The sequence below is a fragment of the Zootoca vivipara genome, chromosome 9, assembly GCF_965207765.1.
Source record: "Zootoca vivipara chromosome 9, rZooViv2.hap1.1, whole genome shotgun sequence".
In the NCBI taxonomy this organism is placed as follows: domain Eukaryota; kingdom Metazoa; phylum Chordata; class Lepidosauria; order Squamata; family Lacertidae; genus Zootoca; species Zootoca vivipara.
The window spans coordinates 32,274,456-32,296,135 of NC_142592.1; the positions used below are offsets into that span (position 1 = coordinate 32,274,456).

At 45.4% G+C, this 21,680-nt stretch overlaps 1 protein-coding gene across 2 annotated transcripts in view; it reads left to right on the forward strand.

Moving 5' to 3' along the window:
• The window catches only part of ACSS3 (acyl-CoA synthetase short chain family member 3), a 66,682-nt gene that overhangs the window by 30,530 nt on the left and 14,472 nt on the right, over positions 1–21,680 (forward strand). For both annotated transcript variants that reach the window (XM_088651750.1, XM_035128600.3), the window contains exons 10-11: positions 6,906–7,001; positions 15,965–16,028. In XM_088651750.1, coding sequence (XP_088507876.1) covers positions 6,906–7,001; positions 15,965–16,028 — 160 coding nt within the window. The remainder of the gene's footprint in view (positions 1–6,905; positions 7,002–15,964; positions 16,029–21,680) is intronic.

A 21,680-nucleotide genomic window follows, 5' to 3' on the forward strand; every position in this document is an offset into this window, starting at 1 on the left:
ATCTCTTTTATAGAAAGAATAATCCTTTGCAAGCTTTAAGGCAGCCACAGCGGAGCCTTTGTTGCAGAGAGGGCAAGAAGCAGTTTATAAAACACTAATCCCTGCTGTAGGTAATTTTTACCCAACTAAAATAGTTAGCAGCCTAATCAGTCTTTTTCATCTTTATGGTATTAGTCTGACTAAAGTAGAAACAATGTTTTCTGGACACGATTAAATTGTAAATGAGATATGCAATTACTTTTTGTAACAGCAATTTGCATCTAATGTCCACTGTGTAGCATTATAAACATTTGCAACGGAGAAAGCTAATAAGGTACTTTGATTGAATTAAAACTGGGAAACACATATTGTAATCATGTGCATGGGGAAAAAAGTGTATTATGCAATGCATGATACATACTGGAAGTAAATAATGGGAGAGATTTCTGAGGCGATTCTTTCTCCCTTAGTCAGAGGAGAATGCTGTAGTTCTTCTGCCTTTCCTTGCCTACAATGTAATAGTTGTCTGACTGCTTGCCTCTTCCTTACATCTTCTGCGGGGCAGTGTCATGCATGCTATGAAAGAAGGGGGCCTGGTTGACCCAGAAAGAAGAACAGGATTTAAAAAAGTTTCAGACTTTTTGGATTAAAAAGCAAATGGATATACAGCTTGATCATCTGTGGAGGGCTTCCACATTTCAAGGCAGAAAGTAGGGATAGGAATGGAGAAAAAATTCCCTGTTGCTTCCTCCCACTCCCCATTTTTCCTCTGGATATAAGGTTTGCTCAACTTAATTAGCAGATTCCACAGATTGCCTGATGTGGAAGGATACCGCAAAGGACCAATCAAGAGGGGACAGATCCAGTCGTCCAGTTGACGTATGTTCTATTGCTTTACACAGTGAGGCAGAAGGATGCTGCCTCCAGACCTCTAATGCTGCTGGAACATCCTCTTGCTTTTGCTTCATAGGCTTCAACTGCATCCAGGCTGCTTCTGCGAGACTCCCTGACTCCCAGGCAAACACCTGGACCTTTTGGCTGTAAGGAGCATGCATATGGCCCCTCTGCTGGAAAATGCTGCACAATCAGGACCTCTTTATAAATAATGTCATCCGTATGCAGAGATACACTTGCATCTTTGTACTGGAGATGATCTGAATATATGGTGTGCAGTGTTTTTGAGCAGTTTTTTACGGTGTGCAGTGTTTTTGAGCATGGTTTTGAGCAGTTGGTGTGCATATAAACTGCCAGTAATGTATGCTACATGTGACAGAAGAATTGGCCTTTCATATATTACAGCATAAAACTGCATTTTCCCAACACAGATGACCGTCTCTATGTTTGAAAAACCTTACTTATACAGTAGGGAGTTATCCTTCAGAAGGACGAATGTTTCTGCATGGTGACTAGCTTGCTCTTCTAGTGATCTTTTGATTTGCTGGTTGTTCTGCAGGCTCCATAAAGTGAGCGACAGAAACGGGGGCCAGAAAACCCAGCCTAAGTTAAGTCCTGCTTATTTCAACTAACCAGAGCGATTTAAGCAAACTACCGGTAGCTGGATTGGAACTATAGTTTACCTTCCCTCAGGATTTCATTGAGGTCGTTTTGGATTCAAGCTACAAGAAAGAAGATTCCACCTAAACATTAGGAAGAACTTCCTGACAGTAAGAGCTGTTCGACAGTGCAATTTGCTGCCAAGGAGTGTGGTGGAGTCTCCTTCTTTGGAGGTCTTTAAGCGGAGGCTTGACAGCCATATGTCAAGAATGCTTTGGTGGTGTTTCCTGCTTGGCAGGGGGTTGGACTGGATGGCCCTTGTGGTCTCTTCCAACTCTATTATTCTATGATTCCATGATTTTTCTCAATATGTACAGTGGGTAACAGTATAAAACATTTAATTCCATGAGCGTTCAACAAAATTGTGCATATGCTGTAATCACGCTTGAGGGCAGCATGAGGGTGGCAACAGGGTGTGGGCTGGCAGGGTGTTGTGAGGAATGTGCCCCCCCTAAAACTCTGCCTGGCGTGACAGCCCACCTCCCCCCACACACTATGCCTCCGATATCTAGTAATAACACCTGTACATACATCAGTGTTGCAGTGGTCACCAACCCCATCCCAAAGCATTTCTGTATCGGTACAGCAAGTCTTCATGCAGGGTTGGAAGTATATTCCCCCGTAAAATGAATAAACCCACAAGGAACCATGCAGGAACAAAAAGGTCTGCCGCTGAAATGCTCTCCTGTTTTAACTGATCCGTAGAAAACTAGTTTCAGGAGCTTATGAGCCCACTAAAATTAGCACTTAAATTTATGGTACTTGCTATAAAAATCATATCTGCCATGCAGTACCCTTAGAGTAGAATTCTTTCTTGCATGAGTTAGCCTCCTATTGATTTTTCACGGGTGCTGTAGAAGTGGATCAGAGAGCCATAGCACTGGTACCCTCAGGTATGCTGAATACTAAAAATAGAACATTTTGTACAGATAGCTGAAGAATATTCAGCTATAGAGTAGCTATGTTTGGATATCCTTACTATCTAGAGAATGGAATTTGTTTTTGAAAGGAAGTGAAACAAAATGACATTGGAGAAGTATGTTGTTTTAGTGAATGGATAGGCAGCACACTAATTTAGTCTCTCTTGGTACATGTAACCTTCATTAATATTCAGGATCTTTTGATTATTGGCTCGTGAGGAATCCTCCGAGATTTCCTGTGTATATAGCCTTTAAAAATATAACTTTCCATAATAATTTATTGCCGTTGCTTACAGAATCATGGCTTTGCAGTTGTTGTAGTGATTTTCTTGGACTACTGCAATGCGTGGGGCTACCTTTGAAGGTGACCCGGAAACTACAACTAATCCAGAATGCGGCAGCTAGACTGGTGACTGGGGGCAGCCACCAAGACCATATAACACCGGTCCTGAAAGATCTACATTGGTTCTCAGTATGTTTTCGAGCACAATTCAAAGTGTTGGTGTTGACCTTTAAAGCCCTAAATGGCCTCAACCCAGTATACCTGAAGGAGCGTCTCCACCCCCATCGTTCTGCCCGGACACTGAGGTCCAGCACCGAGGGCCTTCTGGCGGTTCCCTCACTACGAGAAGCAAAGCTACAGGGAACCAGGCAGAGGGCCTTTTCGGTAATGGCGCCTGCCCTGTGGAACTTCCTCCCATCAGATGTCAAAGAAATAAACAACTACCTGATATTTAGAAGACAGCCCTGTTTAGGGAAGTTTTTAATGTATTTTTAATCTTTGTTGGAAGCCGCCCAGAGTGGCTGGGGAAACCCATCTAGATGGGCAGGGTACAAATAAATTATTATTTCTTGCTGTTAGCTCTCCACATTTCTGACAGCTTGTATGTGTAACAGAATTAACTTGAGTCCACAAAGTGATTTTTCAATAGTGATAACAAAGTTACTAATAGTTCTTTACTTGGCAGGCTTTTATCAAGGCTGATTTTGCAAGCAAGAAACCAAGTAGGCTAGAGCAGCGGGCTGTCGAAATGGCTGCGGGCACTACAAAATACCCATTTCACAGAGGAGGACCTAGACATGCTTGGCTCCTTTCTCCAAAACAAAACACCCTGTCAAAACAACTACATTGGCCACTAGCCATTATGACTATGTTGTCCCTCGGCTATAGGAAAATAGCACGAAGCAAGATGACTCCCCACGTCATGCTGCCGTAAATATAACCCCCCAACCCCAAATTTGCCATGTAGCCATTGGCTAATGCCATTGGAATATTATGGCTCCACCGGCTGAGGGCGGGGCCAGCCCCGCCCCCAGGCTGGTTGGGGAATAATGTTCCAGAGTCGAGCACAACAAGGCCCTTCTGTTAAGACAGGCATCCCAAAACTCTGGCCCTCCAGATGTTTTGGACTACAGTTCCCATAATCCCTGACCACTGTTCCTGTTAGCTAGGGATCATGGGAGTTGTAGGCCAAAACATCTGGAGGGCCGCAGTTTGGGGATGCCTGTGTTAAGAGGATCCACCTTATGTTGTGCTTATGCTTATGTTGTGCTGCAGACATCCCATAGGCAACTGACAGGCCATTATCTGAACAGGGTAGTGGACTATATGGGCCTTTGGTCTAATCCAGCAGGCCTATTCCGGTCCTAAAATGAGGCGGTGGGGAGAGCAATGAGAAAATTACCTTTTCCTATGCCACCAGTGAAGTTGTAGCATAATTTGATTGAGACTGCTAAGTTCATTAAGGATGATTTCATCCATTCTAATCCCTTGGAATGGAATAATGGTGTCTTTTTCAGGCCACACATGATCCTTCCATCATCTGTTAGCCAAACCTGCTTTCTGCTTCAATGACAAAGTTGATATTTGTCAAACATCTTACTTAACTAAAATTACAGTACTGCTTTATTGATGTTCACTGGGGGCCAGCTAACAGCTTGAGGGTTTTTTTTTTAATGACAAATCTTGAAATGAATTTAGTGTGTGTTTTAATCCTGCTTTGAGTAAGAGGATGGACTGTGTTTCTGATTATGGCAGCGATTTCTCATTACAAAGTTCTCATTACTTCCATGTTGTTATAAACATACAACATAGTCGTGAAAGAGATGCACCTACAGATTTATGCCAATGGATTTGTAACCTCATGATAAGGAATCTATATATAAATGACTAAATGCACCCTAGGTAATTAAACAAGTTGCTTTAAAACTAGAGGAGCTTGAGGCAATAACAATGTCCATTAGGACAAAAGGTGCTATTTTTCCCCTCCCTGAAATTGGAGTAAAACTGATGACTGCTGAGACCTATTCACATGTACTGTCTTAATGTGCATGTGAGCTATATTAATGTTCGGCACAGCTTTCCTAACCTGGAACAAGGAGATTAAAGCAAAAGAGCTGCCACTGTCTCCAAAGCAAAGGCTGGCAGAGAGGGGATTATGCTTCATTCTAACCCCAAACATCCCCAACCATCAACATCATGTTAGCGCTGATGGGTAGAATTACAGCAATTTTAGGAGTTGCTTTATAAACCAGAAGGTTCAGCTATGTGAATTGGTAAATTTAGTCACTCAGTGTAACCTTTTTATATATGTATTACAAATGTATGCTTGACTGCCATATGTTTGCCTAAATCAGGCACTCCCCAACTTGGCCCTCCAGCTGTTTTGGGACCACAACTCCCATCATCCCTAGCTAACAGGACCAGTGGTCAGGGATGATGGGAACTGTAGTCCCAAAACAGCTGGAGGGCAGAGTTTGGGGATGCCTGGCCTTAAAGGCTTAAAGGAATCCCACTGGAAACTTCTGTTGCTCAGATCACATTGAGACAAGTGTCTGAGCTTTCCCTTGGCTCCTACCAATGTCTTGGAAGCTTATGGGTTGTATCACAGGACTTTAGTGTATGTTGCAGTTTTCTGTTTTCATCATTCTTCTTGTTCCTTAACTCTCTCATTAAAGCTCCATGTCACCACCTTTTGCCTTCCTCCCACCTTCCTGTTTCTTTATTCTTGTCTATGTTCCATTCCCCTCCCCTTTGGGTTTCACTTCCTTTTCATCTCTTCTTACTACTGCCCTCTCTCTCTTCCCCTTTCCATTTCTCCTTGCCATTCATTCATCCTTCTTTAATCATTTTCAAGTGTCTTTTTAAGGCCTTGTCCCTGGCTTACGTCTTCTGCCCTTCCCCACTTAAGACTCTTCAAGCTGTGGCATTAGCAGCTTCTGCTGCTCTTATCTCTCTTGTTTGAGATTCTGACCCCTTGGGCAGCTTTTCATGCAGCACAGCTGCCTTCTGAACTGGCCTCTAGTGTAGATTGCCTAAAGGAAGGATTTGGGTTTTTTTTTTTAATTTCCAATTTGTCCTTGGTTCATATTCAAGGTTCTTTACTTCTTCCTGTGGTGTGTTGAGGCATGAACACGGAGGCATCTTCAAGAATGGGCAGTGGGTATGGCCTAATAACTGGAAGTTTGCAAGTAAATGAGTACAGTTGGGTGAAAGTTCTGAACTTCTTTAATGATGCTATGTGATAATGGAGAAACTTACCACCTTCCAAATACCTCTCCCCTAAATTTCACTGCAAAACCCCAAATAAGCATTTAGATCGATATACAAATGGCAAAGTAACAGATTTCCAAAACCCCAACTTATTGACAATTTGACGCCCTTTGGAAACTAGTCATTGAGTGTCACAGATACTTATCAGTGTTCAGTTTGCACTTCATAAACTTAAAACCTGTGTTGAAACTTTGCTTCGGGTAGCAATTTCAATTCCCTAGTAGCTTTAGAGATTTAATTTACAGTAAATCCTTGCATACTATTCTCTCCCCTGCCCCGCACCACCAAGAACTCCTTGTTGCAGGAGCCCTGAGAAACTGATCTTAACAGGAGTCACGTAAGCTATTAATAATTCTGGCACTGCCACCAAAGCAGATGGGCATGTCAGTGATCCATTGCTTGTTCTTTAGTTGTCTCTTTGAAGCCAAGTAAAATTGGTAGCATGATTCATGTGCTTTCCTGAACTGATGTCTGCTTAAGATGTAATTTCACAGGACTGGCCAGATGAGTCTCCTTGAGATCCTTTAGGGCAATAGCTCCAGTTTTTATGAGAATCCTTAAAGTTGACTTGCCATCTAAGGGCTGCTTATAGTAATATATCAAACACGCTGTTTTCTATGCATCTAAGCTCAATGGACAAAAGCAACTCAATTTCTACACAGCCACACATTGTTGATCAGATAGATTTTGGTATCTGCTCAATGCCAAAGTGGAGGTTAGCTATCAACTATGTGATATATTCTGTTTGAGCTCATTTTGTTTGTAATAATGACAACTATCATTACTTTGCATCTAAGAACATTTGCTTATAATGTGGGCCTTTAAAAAGCTTGGTTGATCAATTAATATTAAGTCATTAACTACCGATCTTATCATAAGTTCCTCTTCTTGTTTTACAGAAACAGGATCTCCAATAACAGCTTCCTGCGTTGGCTTAGGAAACTCGCTAACTCCTCCCTCAGGACAGACAGGAAAACTGGTGCCTGGATACAATGGTAAAGTTATTTTTATTATTATTATTCCTGTAGAATGCCCTCCCATCAAATGGCAATGAAATAAACAACCACCTGACTTGTAGAAGACATCTGAAGGCTGCCCTGTATAGGAATGTGTTTAATGTTTGATGTTTTACTGTGTTTTCATTTGCTGGAAGCCGCTCAGTCAGATGGGTAGATATAATAATAATAATAATAATAATAATAATAATAATAATAATAATAATAATAATAATAAACAATTACATATATAACATTATGATACAGTATTGGCTTACCAGCTCTAAGAAGCACATGATTCCTCACAGGGTGCAACACCAAGATGATATTTAAAGCTGGGAGGCTGCTGTATTTCACAGCTGAGGACCAAACCCATTATTGATCTGGCTTCCTTGGCCACTTTAACCTTTTTTTGTTCTGTAGCACCATCTCCATTTGTCAGAACGCACTTCAGACAAGCCCTCATCAAAACAGCTTTTTCCCTGTTCTCAACCTGCTGCTGTCCAGTTTTGGAATTACACCATGCCCCAATAATTCCCTAATGCAGCAATAACCTATATTCATCATTGCTAGCAGGCATAACAGACTGTAGCATGGATGGGTGTTGCTTCCATTTTCTGCTTGGAAGTCACCTTGAATGAACCAATCCAAATGGGCTGCCACATGTGGGTCAGTAGTTCTATAGGCACAGAAGCCCAAGGGAGTCACTTATGGGCTGAATTGGAGGAGGAGATGAATCCAGAAGCCTGAGGCCACTTCTGCAAACACAAATCTTATCTTGTTCATGACCTCACCTTCTGGGCAAGTTGGGTCTGCTTGTGAAACTGGAAAAGCGACTGTTTTATCAGCCTAGCCCAAAAGTTCACAGACACCTTAGTATGTGGAAATGCTTCTTGATGAGCGTAGATTTTGCTATTTATGGCAAAGCTAGGGCAGCCTCTGCATATAATTGACTGCTTTTAATTAAAGGGCTGCTGCTGTGCTGCTTCTATTGGTGATTTTAAACGGATTTTATATATGTATATAGTTTTAATTCTATTTTTATCAATGCTGAATTGTATTTTAATATCTTTTCCTACATTTTTAGTTGCTCTTGTTTTTATCTGTAAGCTGCCTTGAGTTCTGCCAGGGAAGGCGTGGTATAATAATAATAATAATAATAATAATAGGGATATGTGCCCAGAGTTGTTTCTGATGTTGTACTGGATACTTTGTGATTGTGGGAACTCTGGGTGATATCCATTGACATCCATCCCTAGTGGAATAGAGACCATCCCCACATCTTCCTGCAGACTTCTTCCTTGGCTGGGGGGCCCCTCCAGAGAAGAGGGTACAAGGGGATGAGAGGAAATGAAAGCTGCCTTGTGTGAAATTGGATATTGTTCTTTGTACATGCATCAGGAGTGCCAGCAGAAACATACACAGGAGGCCATGGCATCAGAGGGCAATTGTCCTCATCAAAACTACCATGTACTCTGTAATACCCTGTTTGAGAATATGAGCAGTGAACAGATGTCCCCATTTCAGATATTGGTTTTTGATCTCTGTACATTAAATAGCACTTGTGTGTTTTATAGTGTGTAAAGATGTTCCTAGCTAGTCTAGCCAGTGAACCCCAGGAACATTTTTTTTTAATGAAAGCAAACGCCCATTGAGCTCCGCAAGTGTCTAGCTGTTTTTAATTTAAAGTTGCCTGCTTTCCACTTATACCGTGTTTCTCATATTATAAGACATGTCTTATATTTATTTTTTCCTCAAAAAAACACACTATGGCTTATTTTCAAGGGATGTCTTATTTTTTTCCTCCTCCTCCTGCCGCGGCCGGCATTGCTGCTGCGCCTATCACTATGTCTTATTTTCGGGGTATGGCTTATATTCCTTGAATGCTTAAAAATCCTGCTATGGCTTATTTTATGGGTATGTCTTAAAATATGAGAAACAGGGTACCAGGAAGGCAGTCTTCTGCAGAGGCTGATATTTGAAAGGAATGCTAAGCACATTATCTTTAATGTTCAGCATTAAAAAAAAAGATTGCTGTGGGAAATGTAGGCTTTGAATCCATATAAAGCATGAAAGGCAGTAGCTGCCTCTAGCCAGGAAAACAACTGAATGGAACATGTGCAACCGTAAGATTAGGAAAGCTGCAATATTTTCATAACTAGAATTATGGTTTGACCAAAATTATCTAGGGATTAACCTGCTCTTCACATGTAATTGATAGTGTACTCCTATTCATATTTGCTCAGACACAAGTCCCATTAAGTTCACTGGGACTTACTACCAGGTAAGTATTACACGGTTGCAGGCTGAGGTAACTTTAAGATCAATTTCACTTGCCTGAGAATTGCTCAGTTAGTTTGGGGGGGGGGAGAGAGTTGACTGGTTTTGTAGATGAAGGTTGAAAAAGTGCGATGTTTTCTTGCCCTTTATTGGCAGTAGAGCCAATAATTATGAGGCTGAAACAATACCAGGCTTGGTGCATTAAGCCAAGAATGAATGTGGGGCATGTACACTCCTTTTCCACTCACGCACTGGGTTCAGCGCTTCTAGTTAACTTTAAACCACAGTTTCCCATTACATCCAAACTAATAAATAAGGTTTTGCTCTACAGCAGATAGGAATGAAGTGAAAAGTGGGGGAAGTGACTGGTGTTGGGCTGAAACAGGAAGTGCAGTGATTGTAAATACATACCCTCTGGGCTCTATTTGACCTTTAAAGACGGATGAAATTAGGTGAAAACTGCCACTTTTTGTAAATTGGCATCTATAACCTCCAAGTGCTCTTTAAACTGCACCAGCTCCCGTGTAGCTGTCTGTGCTTGTTGCTGTGCCTAGCATCTTAAACCACTCTAAAAATAAGGTATCTCTTGCCCTCTGATAAAGGTAATTTACATTCCAGCTTTGTCCAGCCTTCCTCTGAGTTGAATCTGTAACTTGAAACTAATTTTTCAGTCTAATCTGCAAAAAACAAGAGCCCCAAGATAGCCTAATTGGGCACTGCAAATGTTTTGTAATTGCTTTCCTCAAGTTGTGTTTTCCATAGCAATTAAGCTCGAAGCTTTCCTCTGTCTTGAACACTAGTTAAGAGGGGAGGGGAGGGGGAAAAATATTTTAGTGAATCTGTGAGGGACAGGGGATATCGCGAAGTCCCTCCCCTCCTGAGTTCAAGCCCAGCCCCGAGCACAGGGGAAAGCAGAGGAAGCTCCGATTCCAGCGGGGAAGCAGGAAGTCGGGTCCGAGGCTCAGGCAAGGTAGCGGAGCCAGGGTCCCAGGTGGAACAGGAAGGGGCCAAGAAGGAGGGGAGACCCATCCCCCCAACTCCAGAATTACGCAGGAAGAGGAGGGGAAAGAGGATGGGGCTTCCAAAGCTTTTGTGTTGGGGAAAGACGCGCCAAAAGTCATTCGGAGGTTCTGAAAGCGACTGACAACATCACTCTGTGTAAATAGCAATGAATTCCTCACTGTAAATACGCAGCACCAATAAAAGAATAAAATGCAGAGCTGCGTAGCGTCGTTACTCTGAAGTAGCCTGATCCAGCCACTGTGACAGCAACCTCCGAATCTTTTTTTGGGCTACTTTGGAGTTGCCGGGATGAGTGCATCAGAGGCGGAGAAATGGCGGCAGATCGCGGAGAAAGCCCAACAGGACCTGCAGCAGCTGACGTTGGAGGCGCAGGGGGAATTAAGGGCAGCTAAAGAAGAAACCAAGAAACTCCAGGACGACCGGGTACAACTTGCGGAACAGGTGAGAGCGCTCCAGGAAAGAGAGCAGCAATTAAGGGCGGTGGCGGTAGACCTCCAAAACAAACTGGATGCAGAGAAAAACAAGGCGGGAGGGGCACCCCCAGTCCAAGTGCTGCCAGGAAGGAGAGCCGGGACCCTAGTAAGCAAGTTCAATGGAGACCCGAGGGAATATCATGGCTTTGAGACTGAGATTGTGTATGCTCTTGAGCTGCACCATGATGACTTCCCTGACGATGAGCACAGGGTAGCGTTTATTGTGGAGCACCTGACCGGGGCAGCCAGGGAGTGGCTAAGACCGTTAATCGCAACAAAGAATCCTTGCATGAAAAATGTCAAACTCTTTCTAGAAGGTTTGAAAACGATGTATTCGTCAGATAGTCATATGGACCAGACTAAGGAGGAACTGCATAATTTGCGCCAAGGAAATATGACAGTCCGCGCATATTGGGCGAAATTCACCATGCTGGTGCACAGACTGGGGTGGGAACTGGAATCAGCTCCAATGCAAGCAGCGTTCTACTTGGGTTTGAGTGAGGAGGTGAAGGATGAGCTCTCGAGAGGTCCAAAGCCCAGTAGTATGGATCAGCTGAGCAAAGCGGCTCTGGCGGTGGGGGTGAGACAGGAATCCCGGTGGAACGACAAGCAAGCAACGCGCGCAAAGCGGGCTTGGTTCCCACGGTCGCAGGAGAAGCCACTCCCCCAACAGCCCTTCCAAGCCACGCCTGGAGCCAGCCAGGACCAGGAACCCATGCAGATTGATAGCGCGCGCGCGCGCGGGCTTTTCAAACCCCAGCGGCGCCAAGACGCAAGGAGGGAAGGGGAGGGAACTGCTTTCTCTGCAACTCCCCCCAGCATCTCGTCAGAGACTGCCCACATCGCAGGGAGTGGCAAGGAAAGGCGGGAACGGTGGTGCCTTCCCCCACTGACGCAGCACCACAGCAGGGAAACGGGAAAGCCTGGCTGCAGGAGACAAGGGGCGGCAGCCAGGCACAGTCAGCAGAGAACAGCCCCAGCCCACCCACCCGCACAGAGAGGAGCAGAGCCAGCCCACCCCTCCCAGAGCAGGAGTGGTTCTAGAAGTCACGCTAACGCTCCCAAATGGCTATCCCCTGACCGTCCTTGCCTTAATTGACAGTGGTGCCTCAGCGAACTTCTTCTCGAGGGACTTTGCAGAAGCGCACCAGATCCAGCTTCTGCAGCTGGATTTTCCTCTGCACGTGGCAACCATTGACGGCAGAGAGCTGCTGGGAGGGGCCATCACTCATCAAACCCCCCCCCCATGAGGATGACAGTGGGAAGGCACTCAGAGACACTGGCATTCAACGTCACCACCATCTCAGACCCCCCCATCGTCTTGGGCATGAGCTGGCTGGCGCGCCACGACCCCTCCATAAGTTGGCACCAGAGATGCATCACGTTTGGGTCGGACTTTTGTCTGGAGCATTGCATGCAGCACCAACCAGGGGAGGGGCCTCCGATAGCCACGGTGGCCACCATGCACGTCAAAGGGGGTGAGGCGATACCCAAGCCGTACTGGGACCTGCAGGAGGTCTTCAGCGAAGCGGAGTCCGACCACCTACCCCCACACAGGCCTTTTGACTGCCAGATCAACCTGGTGCCAGGGGCAACGATACCCCCAGCCAAGCTGTACGCCATGTCAGATCAGGAACTGGAGGATCTGCGCGCTTTCATCGACAAAAACCTCAAGCGGGGGTTCATCAGAGAAAGCAAGGCAGCTGGGGGCAGCCCGGTCTTCTGGGTGGACAAGAAAGACACGCAACAGCGCCGTCTTGTGGTGGATTTTAGACGGCTGAATTCGGTGACAGAGCCAGTGGCTTTCCCCATGCCCAGAGTGGACGATCTCCTGACAGCGGCACGCAGGGGCAAGATTTTCACCAAGCTAGACCTGAGGGGGGCGTACAACTTGATCAGGATCCGGGAAGGCGATGAATGGAAAACCACGATGTTCACGCCTCTGGGCTCTTTTGAATATCTGGTGATGCCCTTCGGGTTGCAAGGGGGCTCAGCATGCTTCCAGGCCTTCATGCACCACGTCCTGGGGTCCCTACTCTTCAGGAAATGCCTGGTATTCCTGGATGACATCCTTATCTACTCCGATGACCCTGTGCAGCATGTGAAGGATGTCAGGGAGGTGTTGCAACGCCTGAAGGACAACCACCTGTATGTGAAGCTGGAGAAGTGCAAGTTTCACACCAAAGAGGTGGACTTCCTGGGCTACAAGCTGTCAGACAAGGGGCTGGCGATGGACAAGGACAAGGTGCAGGCCATCCTGGACTGGCACAGCCCCAGGACGCGCAAAGACGCCCAACGCTTACTGGGCTTCGCCAACTTCTACAGGAAGTTCATCAAGAACTTCTCCCGCGTTACGGCTCCCATCACGGACTGCCTGAGAGGCAAGCAGAAGTTCAGGTGGACACCGGAGGCGCAGGCAGCGTTCGAAAGCCTCAAGAGGGTGTTCGCCTCAGACCAGAACCTGTTCCACGTGGTGCAGGATGCGCCCCTACGCATTGAGACAGATGCTTCGGAAAAAGCTGTGGGCGCAATTTTGCTGCAACTGGACGCCAACAGGGAGTGGAGACCCTGTGCCTTCTTCTCCAGGAAGCTGACCCAGCCAGAGAGAAACTACACAGTGTTTGACAGGGAACTCCTTGCGATCCACGCTGCGTTCCGGCACTGGAGACACTTCCTGGTGGGCGCCAAGCACCCCATCCAGGTGTGCACGGACCACAAGAACCTGGAGTTCTGGAGAACGGCCAGGGTGCTCAACCAGCGGCAGATACGGTGGGCAGAGTTCTTCTCGAACTTTAACTTCTCCATCCACTACATCCCGGGGGAGCAGAATGTCAGGGCGGATGCCCTCTCCCGCAAGCCAGAGTACATGGAGGAGGAGGCGCCACCAGCACCCAGGCACATTTTCCCCCCGTCAGCATGGTCCTGCGGAGCAGCAGTGGTGAGCGAGGCAGAACTCACAGCACTGACGGCAGCGGATGAATTTGCCAACCGCATCTTCAGAGAACTGAGAGGGGGGAGGGAGCAGGCAAAGGACTTTGCAGAACGCAGGGGGCTGCTTTTCTACAAGGGTGCACTGTACCTGCCCACCACCCAGCTTAGACGTACGGTCCTCAAGCAGATGCACGACAACCCAACGGCGGGTCATTTTGGAAGGGACAAAACCGCTCACCTAGTCATGAGACACTTCTGGTGGCCAGGGGTGAGGGAAGATGTTCGAGACTATGTACGGGGCTGTGACACCTGCCAGAGGGCAAAGGTGGTCAGAGCAGCGCCAGCAGGATTGCTGGAGCCCTTAGCCACACCACACAGGCCGTGGGAAGTGGTGTCCATGGACTTCATCACAGACCTGCCTTCTTCCAGGGGCAAGACCGCAGTGTTGGTGGTGGTGGACCTCATGTCCAAAATGTGCCACTTTATACCGTGTGCCAGGGCGGTCTCTGCAGAAGAGACAGCCAAACTGTTTGTTGATCACGTATTCAGACTGCATGGATTACCTTTAAGGGTTATTTCGGATCGTGGCCGCCAATTTGTTTCCAGGTTCTGGCGGCGGCTCATGAACCTCCTGCAGGTGGAGGTCAGCTTGTCGACGGCTAGACACCCGCAGACCAATGGACAGGCGGAGAGGGTCAACGCCATTCTGCAGCAGTACCTGAGATGCTACGTCAGCCAGCGGCAAACGGACTGGGTGGATCGCCTGCCACTGGCAGAATTTGCCTACAACAATGCAGTGCACGTCTCCACAGGGGTGTCGCCCTTTAAGGCCAATTACGGGCGCGACCTCAGATCTTTCCCAGAGAGGGAGGGGGAGGAGGAGGAGGAGGGCCCACAGGCTGAGGATTGGGCAGAGGAACTGGAGACGGTGCACCAGCAGCTCAGAGAACACTTGGAGAGGGCCAAGGAAGCGTACAAGAAGGGGGCAGATCGCCACAGGCGACAAGGGGAGGTCATCAGGGTGGGGGACAAGGTTTGGTTGTCCTCGGAGGGCCTTCCCACCAGAGGGAGGTGCAAGAAGCTGGCACCCAGAAGGTTGGGCCCCTTCACGGTCACGCAACAGGTCAACCCGGTGGCATACAGGCTGGCACTGCCAGAGGACATGAGGGTGCATCCAGTGTTTCATAGATCGCTGCTGTCGCCGTACAGGGAAAGCAGCAGGCTCCGAGACAGCGAACAAACCCCCGAGGGAGGGGGGGAGAGGGGAGGCAGGGAGCAACTCAATGAGGCCACGGCCATCCTTGATTCACGGAGAGGGGTGGGGGGCCTGGAGTACCTCATGGCATGGGAGGATGCTCCACCGTCCCAGAATGAATGGGTCCCAGCCACTCAGATACAGGAGGAATTCTTGGTGGAAGAATTTCACGCCCTCTATCCCCACAGACCCAAGCCCTGGCACATGGAAAGGGAGGGGGAGGAGGAGGAGGCAAGGGAGAGCAGCTCACCATGGCGCTGGGAAGCGGAGTTTGAGGATTCGGGAGACGAGATATGGGTGTCACCGAGATCCACACAGTCAGAGGCAGAAGCAGATTGGCAGCACATTTTTACCCCCACCAGCTCGGACGCCACGGAATTTTTGGGATTCCAGTCCTCCCAGGCGGAAGGGGGGGGCTCGCAGGACTGGGGGGAGGTGTTCACACCAACGGGCTCGGAAAGCACTGAGTTCTTAGGCTTCCAGTCGTCACCGACACCTGGGGGGGACCTGGGGAGGGGAGAAGGGGAGCTTGGAAGGGGGGTGGATGTGAGGGACAGGGGATATCGCGAAGTCCCTCCCCTCCTGAGTTCAAGCCCAGCCCCGAGCACAGGGGAAAGCAGAGGAAGCTCCGATTCCAGCGGGGAAGCAGGAAGTCGGGTCCGAGGCTCAGGCAAGGTAGCGGAGCCAGGGTCCCAGGTGGAACAGGAAGGGGCCAAGAAGGAGGGGAGACCCATCCCCCCAACTCCAGAATTACGCAGGAAGAGGAGGGGAAAGAGGATGGGGCTTCCAAAGCTTTTGTGTTGGGGAAAGACGCGCCAAAAGTCATTCGGAGGTTCTGAAAGCGACTGACAACATCACTCTGTGTAAATAGCAATGAATTCCTCACTGTAAATACGCAGCACCAATAAAAGAATAAAATGCAGAGCTGCGTAGCGTCGTTACTCTGAAGTAGCCTGATCCAGCCACTGTGACAGAATCCTTTTGTCTTTTTTTTCTTGCAGTAATGATTCTGGATGACGACAAGCAAGCTGTAAAAGCGAAGACTTTAGGAAATATTGTGGTGAAGTAAGCAGCCCACAACCTTTCAAGGGATTAATGCTGTAAAGTAGACGGAAGGAGTGAGCCAAAACACCGTGATATAATTGAATATTGAATGAATATACTTACTGATACTGACCACAAATATTGCCCCTTTAGCCCGTAACATCTTCTACACTCCAGAGTTAAAACTAATTTATTTTGACATATGAACTCCCCCCTCTTTTGCTCAATTAGGGGTTCTTTTCAGAGGCTGCTTGCTGCTTCATTGATCTGTTGCAGCTTCTGTAACAGTACCATTGGAGAATACTTGAAAGCCAATCCTCATTCCATGTGGGAGCTTAATTGGAATCGGGGGAAAAAGGTCCAGGCTTTGAAAGATGCCATTGCAGAGAGGGAGAACTGGTTTTGTAAAGGCATATTCCAGCTAGTGCAAATTGTGAGTTTTGGGTGTGGTGTTTCATTGCTTCTGAGTCCAGAATTAGGGTGTACCTCGAGCTACTCTGGTTCCTTCCTCTCTGCTTCTGAGAACTGTACCATCTTTGTCATTGTTATGGCTGGTTGGCTTCCTAGAGAGAATGTAATCCACAGCCTAGCACAGGAGGTCCTCTTGTGTATTTCTGGGGCAAGGCCTGCACTCTTGGTTGCCTTCTCCAGTACAGACCTGGGAATCTGGCAGGTTGCTGTCTTTATGAAGTCCCCCCTTGTTAAGGCCTCTTCATGATCATGATTAACTGCAAACTTGACTGCACCGGCGGCGCTAAATACTCTGATGTTGCATGGCTTCCTTGACCCTGCCTATAGTGTCAGATCTTGAGCAAGGGGCACCTATGCTCATAGACCTCTACATGTATAGGTTTCTACAGGAGATGGAGCCTAATTAACACAGGGTTCTTTGGAAACCTAGGCATGTGGAGACTTGCATGCATAGGCTTCTCTGCTCAGACGTGAATGTCAGGAGCGGGTGGGATCATGCCTGCCAAGTTCCTGTCAGAGAAATAAGGAATCGGACCGGAAGTAGCAGACCGGAAGTAGTGCTGCTGCCATTTTCGAACTGGGCGGAGCATGCTCAGAAGCGACTTTTGATGCTGCTTTGCCCAGTTGCAAAATGGCCACCACACCAGAAGTCGCACTGCAGCCATTTTGGAACTGGGCAGAGCTGCATCAAAAGTAGCTTCTGAGCATGCTCTGCCCAGTTCCAAAATGGCCGCCGCGCCAGAATAAACTGGGGAAAAACAAAAAAATCCATTTTTTCAGCTGGGAACAGCTGGAAAAACAGGGGTTTCCTGGGGAATACGGGAGACTTGGCAGCTATGGGTGGGATGGAAGCTGCATGGCGTTGGAACAAGGCTCTGTTGCTCCTTTCAACATGTGGGCTCCCTTCTGGTGTCATGTCAAAACATTTAACTTGCCCAGGCCTTTTAAATGGCTATGCTTGTTCTGCACTATAATTTCACAATTCTATTGCTGCCTCTCATTGTTTTTTATTCATTATGGATGTTGATTTTTGCTGTATTTGCTGTTCTAAACTGTTTTATTTATTGCCCCAGAAACCATTGGGATGAAGTGCAGTCTAGAAATGAATAAATGAATAGACTCTCATAGTCCCACACACATTTACTTGGGAGTAAGTCTCATTTATCTCAGGCTTATTGCACAGTACTGTTCTGTCTGTGCTTCAGGGACTCTCTGGCATGTTGTCTCATTGAGAGTGTCAAATTTCCCCACACACAATCTGGTGAGAAGGAATGAAATTTTCTTACACATGAAAAATTCACCTAGACTACCAATTCTGACGTTTTTCCTCATGTCCTCCAATTACTTTCACAGTGCACACCCCCTAATGGAGACAGAATTTATGTAGGAACTTATTTTTCCGTTGTGGTTCTTTCATATTAGCCTATGATTCTATCATTTTGCATCTCCAACCTGGTAGGTTCATGAAAGAATAATATCTTGCATAGCATCTTTACACAATGTGAGCTGGGTTTCTCATCTCCCTTTCTGCTTTCCTACCTGTTTTTCAGTTTCCACTGCTTCTCCTTAGGAGCTCACTAAGCTTCTGCTACCATGGTACGTGCTATTTGCAGTTTTTGCCTGATTTGCTGGAAATACTTGAGGTGACTATCCTTTTGCTCAGCTGATTATCACTGTTTTAGCTTCAGCTTTTCCTCTTTTCTACATTTCTGTTGCTAATTTGACAGCAAAGCACATGTTTAACTAATGCTCGGAGACATTATTGCTTTTATAGGAGTTGTCTGGACAATGCTAGATCACAAATGCAACATCTGTGGCTGCTTTACAGGTTCTTTTTTTGGACCCAAGTGCCAATCGAGGCGTGCATGTAACATGCCAATGGAAGCACCTGTGACTGTTATTGAAACACAGTGCTTGCATTTGCACTTAATGTTAAGCCAGACTTCCAGACAGAATGAGCTGCATGCTGGTACTCGTTGTCCAGTTTCTCCAACTTTGCTCGTCCCCTAGTGCAAACAGGATAAACAAACCAGCAATAAACCAGAGCTGCAAATTGGTACCAGTCATGCCTTGCTAGGGATTCAGAAACCATAACCCATGGCTTAGATGTAATGGGAAGCCAAGGTTTCCTAGTTGGCTATCCCCCTTATGCCAGTAGAGCAGCAAAGCAGCATGCTCATTCCTAATAACCCGCAATAAGCCATTCTGGTTTATTGTTTTATGCAGATATGACCGCTAGGCTCTTACTGTCGATGAGTAACATCCTTAAGTTCATCACAGCACTCTACTTTGCAGTGAAGGGGAAGGCGGTTGCTCCCACATCAAAGTTTAAAAATATATATAATTTGAATACTTGTTGGTTTTCCCCACAAGAGAAGGTGGAATGTAAAGGCAAGTCTCTGTGTGTTTAAGTGTGCATGCAAAATATTTTTGCACCTTTTCAGTTGCTTGTCAATCATAGCTGGCAATGTTTGTGTGTATTCATTTTTTGTTATTGTTAAAGCCTACACAGTGTGTTTAACAAAGTGACTGGCATTCTGCCAGTTGCTTAAACATTAGACAAATCTCAGGTACCCACCCACCCAAAAAAGCCCCCCAGTTTGGTATGATACTTTAAAAAAATGTAATCACAACCTAGTGTTTAAAGCGAGGCTAATTCCAATAAAGTTACCCTGAGACGGTTTCTTTTTTTGTTTTGCAGTTGTACAAAACACCTATGGGTTGTTGTTTTTTTGAAAACTTGCATGTTCAGAGTGTCAGTAGTTAGAGGAGCACACTGGTTTAATAGTTCTAAGGAATAATGCCCTTCCGTAATTCTCCATGTTGACAGACAGGGTGCAACTTCAGTATAGTTTGTGTTAGAATGTAAAACTACTATCCAAAGTTTTAAAATGCTGAGCTAACTTTGGAATTAATCTCTAGTTTTTTGTGGGGTTTTTCTTTTCTTTTATACTAATTTTTTTTCCAAATAAATTTATTCAATTTTCCAATTTAACAAATTAAAATAAAAAAACAATCTTTTATACAAAACATCTTATATTTTCCTCTTACATCTTGCTCTGCCGAGCTATGACTTCCCCCCCTCCCTTCATGCGGGTTTCTTGTTAACCCCATTTTTTTGCAGTTCCTTTTTAACTTTTTAGTCAATTCGTAGGATTTATTTCAATCCTGCAAGTGTTTTTAAAGATCTACAGTTTTTCTCCATATAATCCACATATTTACTCCAGTCCTTTTGAAACCTTGTCTCCCCTTGGTCGCGGATCTTGCAAGTCAGTCTAGCAAGTTCAGCATAGTCCATCATTTTCCTCTGCCACTCATCAATTGTTGGTAGTTCCTGTAATTTCCATTTTTGGGCTAACAATGTCCTAGCCGCGGTTGTCGCGTACATAAACAGCACTTGATCTTCTTTTCTAATCTCTCCTCCTATTATTCCTAACAAAAATGCTTCCGGTTTTTTTGGGAAAGTATATCTGAACATCTTTTTCAATTCATTATATAACATCTCCCAAAATCTTTTTATCTTATCGCATGTCCACCACATATGATAAAATTCACCATCTCTCTCTTTACATTTCCAGCATGCTTTATCACTCATTCTATACATTTTAGCTAGTTTAACTGGTGTTAAGTACCATCTATAAATCATCTTATATATATTTTCTTTCAAGGCGGTACATGCTGTAAATCTTAAAGTTTGATTCCATAGTTTCAACCACGCGTCATATTCAATGTTGTGCCCAAAATCCTTTGCCCATTTAATCATCACCTCTTTTGTCAACTCATCTTTGGTGTACCACTCTAACAACAAGTCATACATTTTTGACAAGAGCTTTGTTTTACCTTCTAGCACTTCTTCTTTTATACTAATAAATGCTGAGTGTAAGCTTGGCTTTTCAGGCAGTTGATTTTCTGATGATTTCAGGAACGGTCCTAATCTTAAAGTGTCATGTTGCCTTCTTTAAAGCATAGCAGGCATCACACTTTCTGCACATATTGTCTCATTCCTGCTACAAGCTAACATTCATGTCACACTAAACAAACCAATTAGTGTCTATAGTGCCGCAGGAATTTTGACTTTGAGAAACCTCAAGAATCACTTTGTAAATATGGGTGGAGGAAAAAATCGGTGTGTGTGTAACGGCACATTCTTCTAAGACTTGACTATTGCTAAGTTTTTGCACAAGCGGTGTGCTAAATACAAAATGTCCTTACAAACTTTTGCATTTTCAATTATGTATGCATATCTATTCTTGTTACACTTGATATGACCCTGTTGCAAATCACCAAATGGAATTAATTTAACACCTTTTGTATTTCTGCTCTATTGCATGTCAGCTTTTTAAAATTATTATTTTTGGAATTCATACGGGTGAAAGTCTGTGCGTGCTGAGAGGCGATGGGCTCTCTTACTTAATGGCTAAGCTGAAAGGAGCAGAATAAAACCAAACAAAAAAGCCCCAGGGGAATCGTTAATGGCTCTGTCAATGAGAATTGTCCTTCCTCGCTGTCACAAGGACTTTTTAAGACAGTTAAATAAATCAACGGTGCAACTATGTTGCCGGTTATGAATTACTGTCCTGTTGGTACCCTGAATGCATACAAGGTAACTTCTGTTTCCTGAAGGTTTCATTTAATACAGATGCATCTTGACATGAGGTTAGAAGTTAGGCAACATTTTATTCTCAACTCTGTTAGAACTAGACCATTGAGCCTGCTTCAACAGGAATTAGAATCCAAGGTTCAGTGCAGCCAAGGTACCTCTTATCCTTCAGCATTTTGCAAAGCTCAAAACTCAAACCTTTATTGCGTTAGCATACAGCCATAGCAAAATAAAACAATACAAAATGCCAGAGACAAGCAACAAAGCATAATTCAAGGCGATATTGCTGGTGTAATAACATTTAAATTACCCTAAGTCAATAACGCAAAGATTTAGATGCCAGCACCAAAAATCTAATATGCAGATATATGTAAAGCATAAAATAGCCCAAAATAGGCTCGGCACATTCAGTTAAAAGATGAAATAGAAAGAATTACCGTGTTTCTCATATTATAAGACATGTCTTATATTTATTTTTTCCTCAAAAAAACACACTATGGCTTATTTTCAAGGGATGTCTTATTTTTTTCCTCCTCCTCCTGCCGCGGCCGGCATTGCTGCTGCGCCTATCACTATGTCTTATTTTCGGGGTATGGCTTATA